At 34.4% G+C, this 16,311-nt stretch overlaps 1 protein-coding gene across 4 annotated transcripts in view; it reads left to right on the top strand.

The window, feature by feature from the left end:
* Positions 1–16,311, top strand: part of Prim2 (DNA primase subunit 2) — a 279,302-nt gene that overhangs the window by 182,046 nt on the left and 80,945 nt on the right. For all 4 annotated transcript variants that reach the window (XM_027938281.2, XM_027938278.2, XM_027938279.2 and 1 more), the window contains 2 exons: positions 10,450–10,522; positions 12,829–13,014. In XM_027938281.2, the coding sequence (XP_027794082.1) occupies positions 10,450–10,522; positions 12,829–13,014 (259 nt within the window). The remainder of the gene's footprint in view (positions 1–10,449; positions 10,523–12,828; positions 13,015–16,311) is intronic.

Below are 16,311 nucleotides of genomic sequence, written 5' to 3'. Positions count from 1 at the left end.
TTCTCAGAAGCTTTGCACACCCTGCAAATTATTTGTGGGAAGTATTTTCAGTATATACACTAAGAATATAGAGTAAAGAAATATAAGGAATCTCCTCATGAAAATAGAGATTTGTTGGTGGACTTAAATGTGTAAATTGAAAATACCTATGTATGGCTGTAGTTTGAATACAAACTATAGGAGTGTATGTATTTTACTTTATAATCAATTTTATAGAGGCTTACTTTACATACAGGGAAATCCATCTCAAGCACACCTTTCAAAGACTTTTGATAAATGTAAGGTTCAAATATTTTTGATACAGAAACATGAGATGCACCATTAGTTCTATTTTGTTCATTAGATTGTTGTGGCTATAAATTGGAATAAATTGAAAAATATGGATCACATGGGGGAAGATGAGACCAACCTAAAATAAAGTAGCAGTTATACCATTTATAGTTTTTACCTAATATGGAAACCCATATGGTCATGATTTTTATTGGATATGTGAGCCTCTTGGAATCACAATTTCTCCCAGTTATACAGAAATATAGATTATTGAATACTGTCTGGGAGTTTTCTGGGGAGATTTAAAAAACAAAATTGAGTAAAATTCATGCTTGTGGAAAAATAATTTACATTCAATTTAAAGCAGAATTTTATTGATTGTGTTCTCATTTGGAATAACTGCAGGGAAAAATCACCTGGACGAACACAAGTTAGGTACCATTTACTAGACTTAACTGTAAAAAGAAACTCATTTCAATTTCAGTGGTGATGACTGTTGAGTGAATTTTCCTGTGATATCTTTCACCACAGGAAATGATATATTGTAGTTTTGGATTCCATGATTTCCTGCCCACCCAAAAAATCCAAACTGCAGGGATTGTGCATTTTGAATGTCTGAATGGCCTAGTTTATGTGGACAGAGTATTTTTTTTTTAATGTCCAAGATGGTTAAAACTGATTGTACATCGTCCACATAGATCATTTTTACAGAGCATTTGTTTTACTCTTCTTGAAATTGTTTTTCCATTTGTGCCATGATTACACCTGGCTTTATTTGAAGAGGTTATATTGGAACTTGGTATGTTTTTAAAGTATGATGTAGGAGATTGCAGTTTATTTTGAAAGGTGTCTTAGCTAATTTTAATGGTCCAAATAAATGTGTTTCTTTGATGCAGAAATCAGTTTTGATTACCTGAGCTGCTTTCTCTACTGCTTTGTTTTATACTCCTTTAAAAAATATGATAAACTATAGCCTTCCAGATAGAAAAGAATAAATAATGTTAACTTTTTTAGATTCAAGAGTACTGGGAAATGCTTGACAAAGAAAGGAAATGTGTTTTGTATGTTATTGTTTTTATAAGCCTCTGAATCTCTGTTGGTGGGGAGGGAAGGCATAGAGGCACCTCTCCAGGATGAGAGAGGAATTTTTTTTGCTGTGGCTTAGGATCTTGCTATAATCCATATTTGCATCCCACCTTGCTTGACTTCTGAATATGAGAAGGGACAGGTGCAATTAGATGTTGAAGTGAACAAAGCAGCCCCAAAATGTTCCAATAGGAAAGTTTCACAGCTCCCTCCCAGCCCCCACAAGAAAGCATTTAGGTTACCTCCAAACTAATGAGAATTCAAGATTACATCCCTAATGATATAAATGGCCAGGTATAGCTAAGTTTAAATACCTTTTTTCCCCAGTAAAATGTTGTGCAAACAAACATTTGTAGTAGACTTGAAGTGCTCCCTGTAAGGGCCTGTGCCAGTTTTTATCTGCTCATGGCTGGCAGAGATTGATCTTAATTTGGCAAACAGGAGTCAGGGTAAGGACAGTTGACTGCTCTGTGATATACCCTGTCCTTCAGAGAATCATTTGATTGTCTCATGTCATTATATCCTCATTGTACAACAGCGCTGTCCAGTGGAAACATGCAAACAATCAGTGTGAGTCACATGTGTAACTTTAAATTACCCGTGAAATTAATTTTTATACCACATCTTATTGAACTCGTATCAAAATATCATTTTAATATGTAATTTATGATTTTTGTATATAGTGGTGCTAAGGATTGAACCCAGGGCCTCACATGTGCAAGGCAGAGCATTTTGCTGCTGAGACCTTGATATGACCATCTACTAATGAAGTACTTTACAATTATTTTTCATAGTAAACCATATGTTATGCTTATTGAACATCTCAATTCAGACTAAGGTACATTTCTAATGCTCAATAGTCACATTTGACTAGTGGATTCTATAACAGTGCAGATCTACAAAATTGAATTTCACTTAAATCTCTCACACAATGTTGAATTTTTGCACTTGGGAAACTTCCGACAGGTCTAAGTGTAGACTATAATGATATACTCACAAAAATCTTTCAGATATCAGGTTATTCCAAGTACAATGTATGTCCTCCTACTTCAAGCTTAAATATTTTATGATAGTATTAAGAAAGTTTATAAATTATATTTTTCTGGAATTTATGGGAAGAAGTTAGTGAATATTAAGAATAGAGAAAAGCAATAAAAATGTGTTTTAAGTATAATAAATTTAGGCATTGACGACGATGATGATTACAATTGAGTGAAAAATATAGTGATATACTCTATAGACATCTTAATTTGATTTTCACAACAGCCATTTGATGGTGGTGTAATCTCTTTTATAATCCCTATTTACCAGTGATTAAAAGAGTCATACAGATAGTGCATGCAAGCCCAGGACTATTGGTTTCTGGAACCTATACTCTTAATCATTCTTCTTTGTTACTGCCATGTTCATTTATGCCTCCATGATTGTCTTGGACAAACTGAAGTTGAAGAAGGTATACACGTGAATTGTAGCTAATTCCTAAACTGTGGCAGCGATCCCCCTACTTCTGTTTACTCCCTCAAGTTTTCATCGGTAGTCTGAAAAGGAGAAAATGATTGGAGATGTAATCACCATTGTAAAGCTGACTTTTGCCTTCTCATTTTGTCAGTTATGCCTTGTGGCATTTATGTCACAGTAGTGGAGCTTGTGAATACCACTCTTGGAGCTGAGGTGTGATGATCCATCTTCTGTTAACGATCAGTGCCTCAGCATGAAAAGATTATTATTTTTTTTTCTTAACCAGCTAATCTTGCCGTGAGACCCACAAATCCACTTTCGTATAATTTCTGCTTTTTGTTTTCAACTCTTGGTTTCAACACTCAAAAACAATTCCCTGTTGAGTGCTTCAGTGCCCATATTGATATTCGTGGTGCATTGAAGAGGACTTAAATTTTTGCTGTTTCTAAAAAGTCCCGGAGTAGGTCTGCCTTTCACTTAGGATTTACAGATCAGATGTGTGCAGATATATCTGTTTCAGATTTATCTTTTTATATGTCCACAGTATTTTTATTCTGTAAATTAGATATTTGTGTGAAAGTGTTGTGGGAAACCTCTGGTTCAGTGTGCATGTGATGAATTGTGCCTTCCTGTTTCAGTCATCCCTCAAATCCAGCATTCCTCAATATTGGATTGCTATAATCAGACTAAAAATAGATTTTTATAAATTTGTTTATATAAATAGGTTTTGGATATTTTGGATGTCTTACCTTTTTCCTTTAACAATTTTAATAATTTGAAGTTCAACTTTACAATATTCTGTTTACTGTGTTTTTAAGCTATCAGTATAGCTGTGCTTACCTCTTACTGGTAAACAAGACAATAAGGGAGGAACAACTTCCTCAGGTGTGACTGAGTTAATTAAGTTATATGTAAGTTTATTGAACAAATGTACAGTAAAACTGGTTTTATATCATAGATTAGGTATTTTATGACCATCACTTCAAAACAAAACCAAAAAATAGGAACAAATATTAAATTACTTCTAAGCAAAGAGTTTGTTATTAATCATTGCAAAATTCTGTTTTCTTAAAAATACTATTATGGATACTTTAGTATTTACAACTTGATATAGCTTCACTTTTTCACTAAAACGGACTTAGCACTAAGTTATTACAAAAGGAAATAGGATGAAAGTTTCTTTCTTATTTTAATGGTTTTCGTTTACAGACCTGCATCTCCCTGCCTATCTAGTTTCCTACCTACCTAATCTGTTATTTTCTGCCCCTTGCCTTTCTTGTCTTTTTGTCTTAACTAACCCCTTCATCTGTAAACTATGATTTAGAAATTTTCTTGGCTTTGCTTATCTTTTTGCCCATCTATCTACTAAATGCTAACTCTTCAGATCTTGAGAAAAATAGACCTTTTTATTTTTCCAAAATGCCGTCTCCTTATCACATGCTTCCTTTAATACTCAACTTTCATAAAATCAAATTGCATACTTTTATGAACTTGGCCAAATTTCAGAATGTTTTAATGGATACGGAATTCTTAAGCTACAAATGCTAAAATACTAAAACACGAGACATTTTAGGGCTTTTTGTTGGTTGGTATTGGGGATTGAACTCAGGGCACTCAACTGCTGGGTCACATCTCCAACCCTATTTTGTATTTTATTTAGAGACAGTATCTCACTGAGTTGCTAAGCACCTCGACATTGCTGAGGCTGCCTTTGAATTCGCTATCCTCCTGTCTCAGCCTCCTGAGCCACTGGGATTACAGGTGTGCACTGTGGTGCCTGGCCATATTTGAGTTTTTTTGCACTCATGATATACTACTTTGCAGTCTGAAACTTAACATGATTTTCTGACTGCCATCTCTAATTCTTCTAACTTACTCCCCTATCCTTCAGTTCCTCTGATTATCATCTTTCCTTCTAGCCTTCTGTGCCAGTCTCCCACATCACCTTGCTCTTTTGACTTAACATGCTTCTCTATTCAGCCTAGACCGGTTGTCAGTCATTGAAGTAACATTCTAAAAATATTCTAGAATCCTGTATGTAGTCTGTAAAGCTAACTCTGTATTCAGTGTCATTTTATTGCTCAAAACCCTTGATGCTTCACATTGCCTGTGTTCTCCTTCCATCCTTCATTTGAAAGAGATTTCCCTGTGGATTTTGTAACAATTGTTTTGAGCATTATTGTACTCCATGGATCTTTTTATTGATTGGACCTTTCCTTGGTCAAAATGGTGCTTCATGAGTATGTGTTGAGAGATCTAGGACTCTTGACACTGTTTTGTTGTTTCAATTAGAATGTGTTACGTCCAGGTAAGGACAACTAGGGTGGGTGTGTGTGTGTGTGTGTGTGTTGGGGGAGACTGTTAAGGAGAGTGACAATCTAGTGGCATTGAAAATAAAAGCTTATTCTGGGTTTTATAGTTGGTTCTGTTTGGTCAGTGAAGGTGTTTATTTTGCAGGTACAATGCAATAAGTGTTACATCTTAGCAAAACTATGCCATATCCTTTTACAACCTAGTGTCTTCAGATAGTATTCTTATATAATTGAATAGTCACTGAACCACATCTTTATTGTTTTCACTACTTTTCTATAACTAAACTGACATTTCACCCTTAATGCGTTTTACCCAAGTTCTACCAAATAAAAGATCAATCATGCATAGAAATTGCAAGTAAATCCATGCAGTTCCTAATCCCTTACCACCCGTATTTATGAATGAAACAAGTTAGTGTGTAGATTGGCTTGCCTTTTTCCTTTTATACTTGTGGCAAATTAGCGGCTAAACTGAGAATTGTGGAGATCCAATCTTGATTTTTTTTCAAGATTCTCTGATTAGCTAATCAAACATTCCTCTATATATTTGGTAAAATAGTGATTAGGCCTATAATTTGAATTTTTTTGACCCATAAAATGGTTTTTAGTGCATTAAAAATATGTATTAAAAACATTTGTGATATATCTTGCTTTATTCTTTTATGAAATATTAGGAGTAGAAAAACTTTTATGCATATTAAAATCCCCCATGTTAAAAAAAACTGCAATTATTTTAAATGGACTGAAAACAATATTTTCTGCTGAGTTTGCATGTTGGTATCTAGTTAGATTTTTTTGTTGTTAACCATTCATTAATGTAGCATCTGTGTTCATTTGAAAGCATGTTATATAATGCTGACAGGTCTGAATGTAGCAGTGATGTGTCTCACTTTTCTTGGTGACCTGTTATGAGTTTGCTTTAGAAACACCCCTTGGCACCTCCAAACAAAAGCCAAAGGTCCCATTTGATTAGCTAACATAAATTGTTAAGGATTTTTAATTCTTTTATAGCAACATTATTCTCTTTTCTTCTGATTTTTGAGCTTCTGTGAATATTGTAGGAAGAACAATTCTCCTGGAGACAGCCTATGACTTCACATATTTATTTCAATTTATATTGACATTTTAAATCTAGCTAAATGGGTTTTATTCCGTGGAAAGTGAAATGGTATCTTAAGAGCACTCAAGTTATTCAGCTAGAAACTTCTGTGTTATTCTTACTCCTCTATCTCTTCCATCAAGTTGTATCCATTCCTTTCCAGAAAAATCTGAATGTATCTGTTGCCACTACTTTACTTGAGGCTCTTAACTTTCCTTGCCTAATATTATTAAAATTATTCTTCTAATTAATTTTCCTTGCTCATTCCTCTCCTTTTTAGTCATTCTCCCATAATGTTTTCTTTCTCAAATGTAAATTCTTTATGTCAGCTCTCACCTCAAATATCTTCATGGTTTCTCATTGTCTATAGAGAGTATGGGGCACAATGCTTCTCATGACCTTTATGTATTTTATGTTGTATCCAACAACCTCAAACCTTTCAGCTACATCTTATTACTAGTTAAAATATGTATTAAAGAGCTGTGATATTTTATTAACTATTAACTCCTCTAATCAAGACATAAATAAGTCCTTTTGGTAATAGATGAGAAATCCCATTCTGAATTCAAACATTTTATACTCTTAGGCAGGCAAATGTGTATCTTTTTTTATATCTCTTTCTCTTTATTGTTAGCGTATTGCATTAATCTGGGACTAGAACAGCTTCCTTCTGGGATAGGAATGATTTAGCTCCCTTTTACTCAATAACTATAAGCATGATAGTACATCATTTTAACATTACAGGGAGTTTTTGTATTTGTTAACCTATTTGCTCTGAATAGTTCTGTTAGACCATTGTAAACATGACCTTCAGTTTATAGACTAAAGAGCTGAGGCTTTACAGGTGTCAATGGCATGGCCTAATATCTCCCAGCTGGGTGATGGCTGCTCTATAGGATCATGCGGCCTCCCTTACATCCCATTATTTATGTACTTACTGGTGAAGACTAGAATTGCTCTGTGTACTAGAAAATTCTTTACCAATTTTAATTAGCACGTCAAATAATTTCATTTCATTTGCTTTCCTCAACGCACTTTTTGTTAGGTAGATAGGTCTGGCTTTTTTTTTTTTTTTTTCTCCTCTCCCCCTTTTTTTGGCCATACGGGGGATTGTACTGGCTTTGTACAAGCTTGGTAAGCATTCTGTCACTGAACTATACCACCACCATGCCCCCTGCCCCCTTTTAAATATATTTTTTAGTTGCAGATGGATACAATACCTTTGTTTTATTTATTTTTATGTGGTGCTGAGGATCGAGCTCAGTACCTCACCCGTGCTAGGCAAGTGCTGTACCACTGAGCCACAAACCCGGACCCATCAGCACCCCTTTTTAAGCTTTATTTTGGACAGGTTTTACAAAATTATCCAGGCTGGCCTTGAATTTGCAATCCTCCTGCCTCAGCCAGGATCCTGAGTAGCTGGGATTATATGCATGCTACATCCTGGAATGTCTGACATTATTAATGCCATTTTATGAATAAGGATAATGTAAATCAGGATGATTGAGTGACTTGTCCTCATTTGTGTAACAAAAACAAGAACAGGTCTTCAAATTCCTTGCTTACTGCTATTTTTATTGTCCTATGTTGCTTCTTTGCTCCACTGTAAAATACATTGGAAGGTGAAGTTCATTTTTATTCTTGGGATTCCACTGAAATAATTTTCTGGTTATACTCTGTATTAAAATGTAAAATTAAAGTTAAATGACAGCTATTGGTTTAACTTAGTATGAGTTTTGTATCTTTGTGCTACTCTAATTAATGGAATAAATCAAATCAAATGATACATTAGTTGACAGAAACTTGTTACTCAAGGGAGAAATAATACAAGAGACAGATATGTTTCAGAACATGAAATTGCAAAGAAAGAATAATTTTTTGTTCAATATGTGTTCAACCTCTGTAGGTTCTTAGTTGGAATAGATTTCTTTAACAAAAGACAGATTAACAAGAGAAAAACAAGTTTATTAACATTTATATTTCATATGTACATGGGAGACATCCAGGGAATGAATAGTTTTCAGAGAGGTGGCTTTGAATCCCAACTTTTATAGTATCTTCAAAAAAGGGCAGTGCATTTTTAGAGAAATGGCAAGACAAAGGAAAAGGACCTTGAGTCTCAGAGGGTAATGACATGTACGAAGGCAGATAGGGTAGTTAGTAAAGTTTGTTCATGTAGATTCCTTTGGGACCATTTCTAGATAAGGGTCTGAAGTTGTCTTCAGTGTTTTAACTTTTGTTGTCCCTGATAGATGAGGGTCAGGACAACTTTTTTCTATGTAATTCTATGTCTTGTTCTTAGAATGGGAGAGATCTTTCCTAAATCTGTTTTTTCTTAAATTGCTTTCATTTTCATCTATCCTTCATATTTTGGGGTTGCATATTCTGGTTTCCCTCATTCTGCTCTCAGTAAGTCTCAGGCCCTTCTTAGCCCATGGAAGGAGGACAATGGGAAGTCCCCTAGCTAGTTGCTGCAGCATCCCAACACTACTGTAATTTGCTTCATAATTTTATACCCATTGTTTCATCAGTAAAATTGTGGAAAATGGCTTTTGTCTAGAGCATCATGAGTCTGTAGGTGGTTCAGCAGGAAGAATCTGTACTGAGCAGGTAGAGAGCCTATCATTCTTTATAATCCTAATGATACTTTATGGGTAGTGGTGACAGAGATTGTGGGTCTCTGACCTCATGGCTGTGGCACACCTGGTGCCTGGGAAAGTTTCTGTGCATGGGCATAGGATGCCTAGCTGACATGGTAAAGCCCTGCCTGAGGAGGCTCTGTGCAAGAGGCTTATAAGCTTCAACTTTGATCTCAGTCACATTGCTCCCAGGGATAGAGGAATTCTCATGCTAGACAACCTCAGTGTTTCACCAGTTCTGCTACTCCTGAGCCTTCCTGCTTAACAGTAACTTTAAACACTGGACCTCCTTAAGCAGTACAGAAAGCTCCTAATATTGCACATTACAACTGTAGAAAAGCTGCATAGATGTTTCTAGTTCTGAAACTCTCTTGAGTATAAAGAATAATACTTACATAGTTTTTAACCTGATAATGAGACATATATAAGTAAAAATTGCTGGTGTAACTGTTTAGATCTGCTTCTCCATTAGAGATTAACACTCCACCTGATCCCAACCATGTATCTTCACAATCTACATGTGTGAGTCTTTTCTATTCCCCCCTCTCTCCTCACCGGTACTGCAAGTTTGGCCGTGCAGGACGTGGCAGTACTTCACTCCAGGATTTCTCTTTAGGTGTAATGTCTGCACAAACCATGGTTTGATTCTGGTTTTCTGTGTATTCTCGTAGGTTTTTTTTTTTTTTTTTTCCTTTGTCACATTTGAATGTACCTGATTCTGTGTTCATGGAGTTGGGCATGAATAGCATATTATGTCAAGGAGATGAAAAATTACAAAGGTGGATGGCTTTAGGTAGTGTACATCAAGTTATATTTCCTAATTCATAAACAATACTACCTTTATTTATAAGTTTAGTATAGGGAACAGGATGGTGTGGCAGAGTGAGGAAATGGGGAATTAAGAGTCAAAAGGTTTAGTTTCCACTGCACTGCTAACTTAATTTCTGATCCTAACAAGTTTCTAACTCCTCAGAGCCTCCATTTCCTCATTTGCCAAATGTGAATAAAAGCATTCTCTCAGAATGATTGTAATTAGAGAATGCAGATGAAGACTTCTTGTACATAAAGAGCTATCAAAATATTATTTAGTTAAATAAGCAATAACTGTTGGGCCCTTTAACAAAAATGATTTCAGTGCAGACCTCCTGTCAGCCCTGAAAGCAGACCTGTTGTCTCAATTCCACCGATAGGAACCTGGTATAGAGCATCTTGGTAACTCGCTCAGGGCCTGCTGTTAAGTGATGAGTACTGATTTAAGTCCCAGTTTCTGTTTTGCTGTGTTACCATGTTAATAATAAGGGATAAGTAGCAGAGATTTGAACTTTAACAATTTGGATGATTATTCTAAAAAATGAAAGTAGTGCTCTAGATTGGGAATCAGGGGATCCAGACTGTCACTATATTTTTGTATTATTTTTAGATGTTAATTAAATGTGTTTTATTAAATGTCTTTAAAACACTTGACTATATTTCTGCTATGGAATATATGTAAAATGTCTTATTAGAATGAAAAATTTCCTTTTAAGTGATCAAAAGTCTTTTAAAAATCCTTTCTTAATATTTTGTTCTTTGTTTTTTTTTTTAGTCATTCCTACACTGGTCAAGATTACAGTATGCAGGGAAACACTGGGAAGATTTCTTTAGATCAGATTGATTCGGTAAGCACTACCACATCCTTTCAAACTTAAGCTGAGAAAAATCTGGGTTTCCTCCATCAAGATTTTTGGGCAGGAAGATGGGAAAGAATGTTCTTTCATTGATTGCTGAAAACTTTTAAAGAAAATCTCATGTCTGTGCGTATGATTTTTGTTGTTGTTGTTTTTAGTCTTTGAAAAATCAAACTTAATGAAAAAGTTGTTTAATAAAAATCTGAATCAGAATTGAAACAATTATTCCAAAAAGGAATTTTAAAAAATAATGATAGCTAAGTGGCATTTATGTATTAATATTTAAATACCATATACATTTAGAAAAGGAGAAATGGGAAACATTAGGTGAATAACTAGCCAGAACAAAGGATTTGTATTAGCATAGTAGTAAACTGAGCCCCTCCTCCTAGCAAAGTGCTTCCATGGCATTTGATTTATGTCCTAATTAGAGTCTTTATTATCTAATTTTTATGAGTTTTATATGAGTTTGACTTAGAATATAATTGTGGTGTCTTTTTTCTTAACCGAATTAAAGGGGAAATGATGTTTTATACATCTTCCTCTTTTCTAAAATACTTTTTCTAAAATATTTTATATTTTGTTACATATTATCAAAAAATGATTAGTTATTAGACTTTGAGGGGACCTTGCGTGTTTATACTAAGGATGTTGAATATTCATTTTTTATTAGAACACTGCTTAAGAAAAAAAAATGATTACTAAATAAATAGTATAAAGGAGCAAAGTTGGTGATGTAAAAATGTCCTGAAAGGCTTTCTAGTGGTCCTGCCAGGGGAGGCTAAAGGTCTGAATGAACTAAATTGGGGATTAAAAAATATTTTTTTTTCCCCCAAAGAAGAAAAACGGGATGGTCACTAGAGGGAGCAGCAAAGTCAAACAAAGTGAGGCCTGCTTTTTCTTACAAAGTGAATTTGCTGAAGATGATGAGAGCAATTAGAATTCAAGTCTAGGGGGGAAGGATATTTGAGGAAGTCAGAATGCAATTTAAACCATAAGTGAAAAAACTGGATTAAAAATGGACAGTGATATTTTTGTTTTGACCCTAAAGGAAAGGCCTGTAGTTTTTTGTAACTATTTATTTCTTTAACACATTAATTTGAATTTTCCCTTTGAGAATGATTTCTCATTTTTGTTATACTTTATATTTTACAAATTCATCTATTATCCAGTAGTTGTACTTTTGAATGTTTATCTCAGGGAAATATCTTATGTTCACACAAAAACTTCTACAAGAATATTCATATCAAGTTTATTTGAAATAAAAAGCCAGAAATAACCCAACTGTTCAGTTAGTGAATAGTTAAATAAATTGTGGTACATCCATACCATGAAACACTACTTGGTTTAAAAAAAAAAAAAAAATTTAGCCTTAACAGATAAGGTGAATTTTAAGGGGATTATGTGGAGTAAAAAAGCCCATTCTCAAACATCATGTCTTGTGTGATTCTATTTATATGATACTCTTAAAATTGTAGATGTGGAGAACAGATTAGTGGTTGCCAAGGATTATGGAAATGGGGAAGGAGGTGGCAGAGCAGGAGGTTGTTATAAAAGGGAAACATGAAAGAAAGATTCGGATGGGGGTGGAACTATTCTGTACCTTGGTTGTGGGGGTGGATGCATGAACACACACATGTGGATAAAATTGCATAAAATTAAATACCCACACAACTGAAGTAATTTTAAGACTAGTGGATTATTTGAGTTTGTAATAGTGAACTACAGTTTTATAAGATTTTATCATTGAGGGAAACTGGGCACCTGATATCTCTTTGTATTATTTCTTATAACTGCATGCAAATCTACAGTTGTCTCCGTAAAGTTTAATTTAAATTTTCAAGAAGAAATAGGTGAAATTAATTTCTTAATATATAGTTAGTAATTTTTATTTAACTCAATATATTCAATGTTATCTTTTTATGTTTATCTTTCTGGTACTGGGGATTGAACATGGGGCATTCCACCACGAGCTACATCCTCGGCTCTTTTTAATTTTTATTTTGAGGCAGAGTCTTGCTCAGTTGCTAAGACTGGTCTCAAACTTGCAATTCTCCTTCAGCCTCCCAAGTTTCTGGGATTACAGGTGTGTGCCACTATGCCTGGTTCAAAATATTATCTGAACATATAATCAGTAAAAAACTATAAGAAAAATTTATCTATAATCACAGTTATACATAATACTTCCTTATGATTTTTTATTTTATTCCAATTAGACTTAATTTACAATTACAGTAAGTATTTATGGAGGACCTGGTATGCCTTCCACATAACAAAAAACTATTTTTTTCTTACAGCTTTCTACCAAATCCTTCCCACCTTGTATGCGCCAGTTACATAAGGCCTTGCGGGAAAATCACCACCTTCGTCATGGTGGCCGAATGCAATATGGCCTCTTCCTGAAGGGCATTGGTTTAACACTGGAACAGGCATTGCAGTTTTGGAAGCAAGAATTTATCAGAGGAAAGATGGATCCAGATAAGGTAATTTTGAAAGTTAGAGTGGCAATTGAAATTTTAATTTAGTCTGAAAACTAACGGGTCTCTTTTTAAAACTTGCTCCTTGAAATGTACTTAAATTCTGAAGTTAAATTTGTATACAATTTAGTTTATGTAAAAAGGAACTCATATATTAATATGTGCTAAACAAAAGATTGGGAAAGCTGTCATCTCATTTGTAGGTATGCCACCAGTAGTCGCTAAGAGTAAAATTGCTTGAGTTATATTTTTGTAGAAATGTTTACAGATACCTCATGAGAGAGAGATAGATGTACACACTGTCTATTTGAGGATTAGAAAATATTATAAACAAATGAAGCAAAAGCAATTAAAATTTTTTCTATTATGTCATATGAAACCTTTCATAGACAATTGTTAGACAGCAATCACTGTAAACCTGAGCAACTGGTTTTAAATCCATGTATAGTACTCAGATTCTCACTCCTACTCCTTCTTTTTAGAAGTATTAGCTAGTAACATTTTGTTAAGAAATGTGGCTTTTTGTCCCTTTCATGCCATGCACTGTGATATAAAGTAAATTTTTAGTTGTTGGTTTCTTCCTTCCTGAATATCTGTTAATTATAGAAAAAATATTTATCAAGTAAATTTTATAATAAACATTTTATTATGACTCTTATTAGTTTGCTAGGGTTACCATAACAAAATTTTAAAGACTGGATGGCTTGTCCAACAGATATTTATTTCTTCACAATTTTGGAGTCTGGAAATCCAAACTCTAGATATTGGCAGGTTTGGTTTCTCCTGAGGCCTCCTTTTCTCCTTGACTGCAGATGTGCTGTCTTCACATTGTTGTTTCTCTGTGTGTGTGCATCTCTGATGGTGATCCTGCTTCTTATAAGGACACTAGTCATATTGAATTGGGGCTACCCGCTTAATGTCTAATTTAACCTTAATTACCCCCTAAAAATTTTAGAATCTTAGAACACAATTCAATCCATAACACATCTTTATGTACTTTATTTTAAAATGTTATGAAAAGCTTCTACAATTTTCCCAGATTTATTTTAAAAACTTATCTTCATTGGTAATTATCTATAGTATCCTAAACAAGTGATTTGAGTTTTCTTTTAAAAGTTTTGGATACTATTTCTTTTCTTTTATTTTAAAAGTAATATTCTGATTATAGAAAACAGGTAAATTTTCTGTCAACATTTTATCCTTTCTCTTCAGTTTAGGTAGCTAAATAATGTGCTTTCTCCAGTTTTTGTCAGCTTTTTCACTGTTTTGACCAAAAGACCTGACAAGAACAATTAGAGGAGGAAGTTTATTTTGGGGCTCATGGTTTCAGAAGTCTCAGTCCATAGACAGCTCTGTTGTACTGGGCCTGAGGTAAGGCAGGGCATCATGGCAGAAGTGAGTGGTAGAGGAAGCAACTCGGGAGAAGGCACCAGGAAGCAGAGAGAGACAGAGCTCCCCTCACCAGGGACGAAATATGTACCCCAAAGACACCTCCAGTGACCTACCTCCTCCAGCCACACTCTACCTGCCTACAGCTAACACCAGTTAATCCGTATTAGTGAATTAATGCACTATGTTAAAACTCTTATAACCCAGTTATTTCACCTCTAAATATTCTTGCATTGTCTCACACATGAGCCTTTGGACACCTCATATGTAAACCACAATACCCCATCTTAAAAATTGACATTGTTTTATCCTAACTTCATCATGTTGTTGAATAATCTTTGAAAATGTCATTTTAATTAGCTGTATAATATTATACCTTTGAGGAGGTAATATAGCTGAGTGGTAGAGCTCTTGCCTAGCTTGTGTGGGATCCTGGGTTGGACTCCCAGTACTGCGTGTGTGTGCACACACATGCACAAAAAAGTGTGTATATATGCACAAACATATATACACACACATCTCCTTTGAAAGTGACATTTAATCATTCAATTATCACCCTATTGTTAGACATTTGGTTGTGTCTAACTTGTCATAAATGTTTTTGTAGCCAATATCTGGAGGAAATAAAGAATTGATTGTAGTTCTGATTATGTCCTTTGTCTGCATTCACCAGAAATAGATTACTTAATAAGGATCTATAGATTTGAAGTTTTGATGCATCATGATATGACTTAAGAATAAATTTTAAATTAGACCTTTGTCAAGCTATGTGAGTCTTGTTCTATTGCTGCCATTATAATTTAAAATATTTTTGTATTTTTAATTAGAAATTTGATACATTAATCTTGTAAGTGCATTAGGAGTCTTCAGAAAAATGGAACTGTGTGTGTGTGTGTATATATATATATAGATAGATAGATATAGATATAGATAGATAGATAATCTGAAGGAGTTGGCTTACATAATCTTGGGACAGGCCTCTTGAGTTGGCATACTGGATACCCAAATTACCCTATGGTATAATTCTAGCCTGAATCCAAAGGCCTTGCAACCAGGAGAGCCAATGATATAGGTCCAACTTACATGCCAGCAGGTTTAGGACTCAGGAAGAGTCCATGCTTATTTCAACTCTAAAAGCAAGGGGAAATGAGCCTCCAGTTCAAGGAAGGCAGCCCCAGATTTCCTCTTACAGGAGAGTTAGCCTTTGTGTTTTGTTGGGTGTTTATTCAACTGATTGGATGAGACCCATCCTTATTGAGGAGTGCAATCTACTTTACTGCAACTATCGAGATTCATATGTTGATCTCATTCCAGTCACACCCTGACAAAATAACCTTTGAGCAAATATCTGGTACTTCATATCCTGGTCAGGTTGACAGCAAAAAATTAACCATCACAGCAGGTAAATATTTGTGAGCTGGGGAGAAAGTTAGGCAGTGGTTTTTGAAGTGAAAGAAATTGAGTTAGCATTTTAACTTGGTATGTGTTGTAAACTAAGAAGAAAGTAGGGAGCAGGGAATATCAGCCCTGCCTGGCAGTATGGACACTTGCTGTGAATACCAGGTCTGTGGCTTGGACATCTGTTTAGTGATCTGCCTTTTATCTGGGATGCCTGTATATCACTGTTAAAGGACACAGTTTTTTTTTTTTTTAACTACAATGTAGATTTTAAAAATGGTAAAGTTTTAGCTTTCTAGATAATATATACTAGTATAGATTTTCCTTAGCTTATTGATAATAGCAAATGTCATTTTGACTAGAATATTATAAATTAAACTTTAATTTGCTGTGACTGGTTTTCTACACATCCATAAGTAAATGGTTATTTTTTCTCAGTTATATCTTCTGTTAAATATTTTTGCAAAAAAATATAATAAATTGAGAGATACTAAATTATAATATATTCTTCAATTT

This window comes from Marmota flaviventris, chromosome 6, assembly GCF_047511675.1.
Source record: "Marmota flaviventris isolate mMarFla1 chromosome 6, mMarFla1.hap1, whole genome shotgun sequence".
NCBI classification, from domain to species: Eukaryota; Metazoa; Chordata; class Mammalia; order Rodentia; family Sciuridae; genus Marmota; species Marmota flaviventris.
Note: the sequence above shows the minus strand (reverse complement) of the source record. Positions and strands in the feature narration are given on the sequence as shown.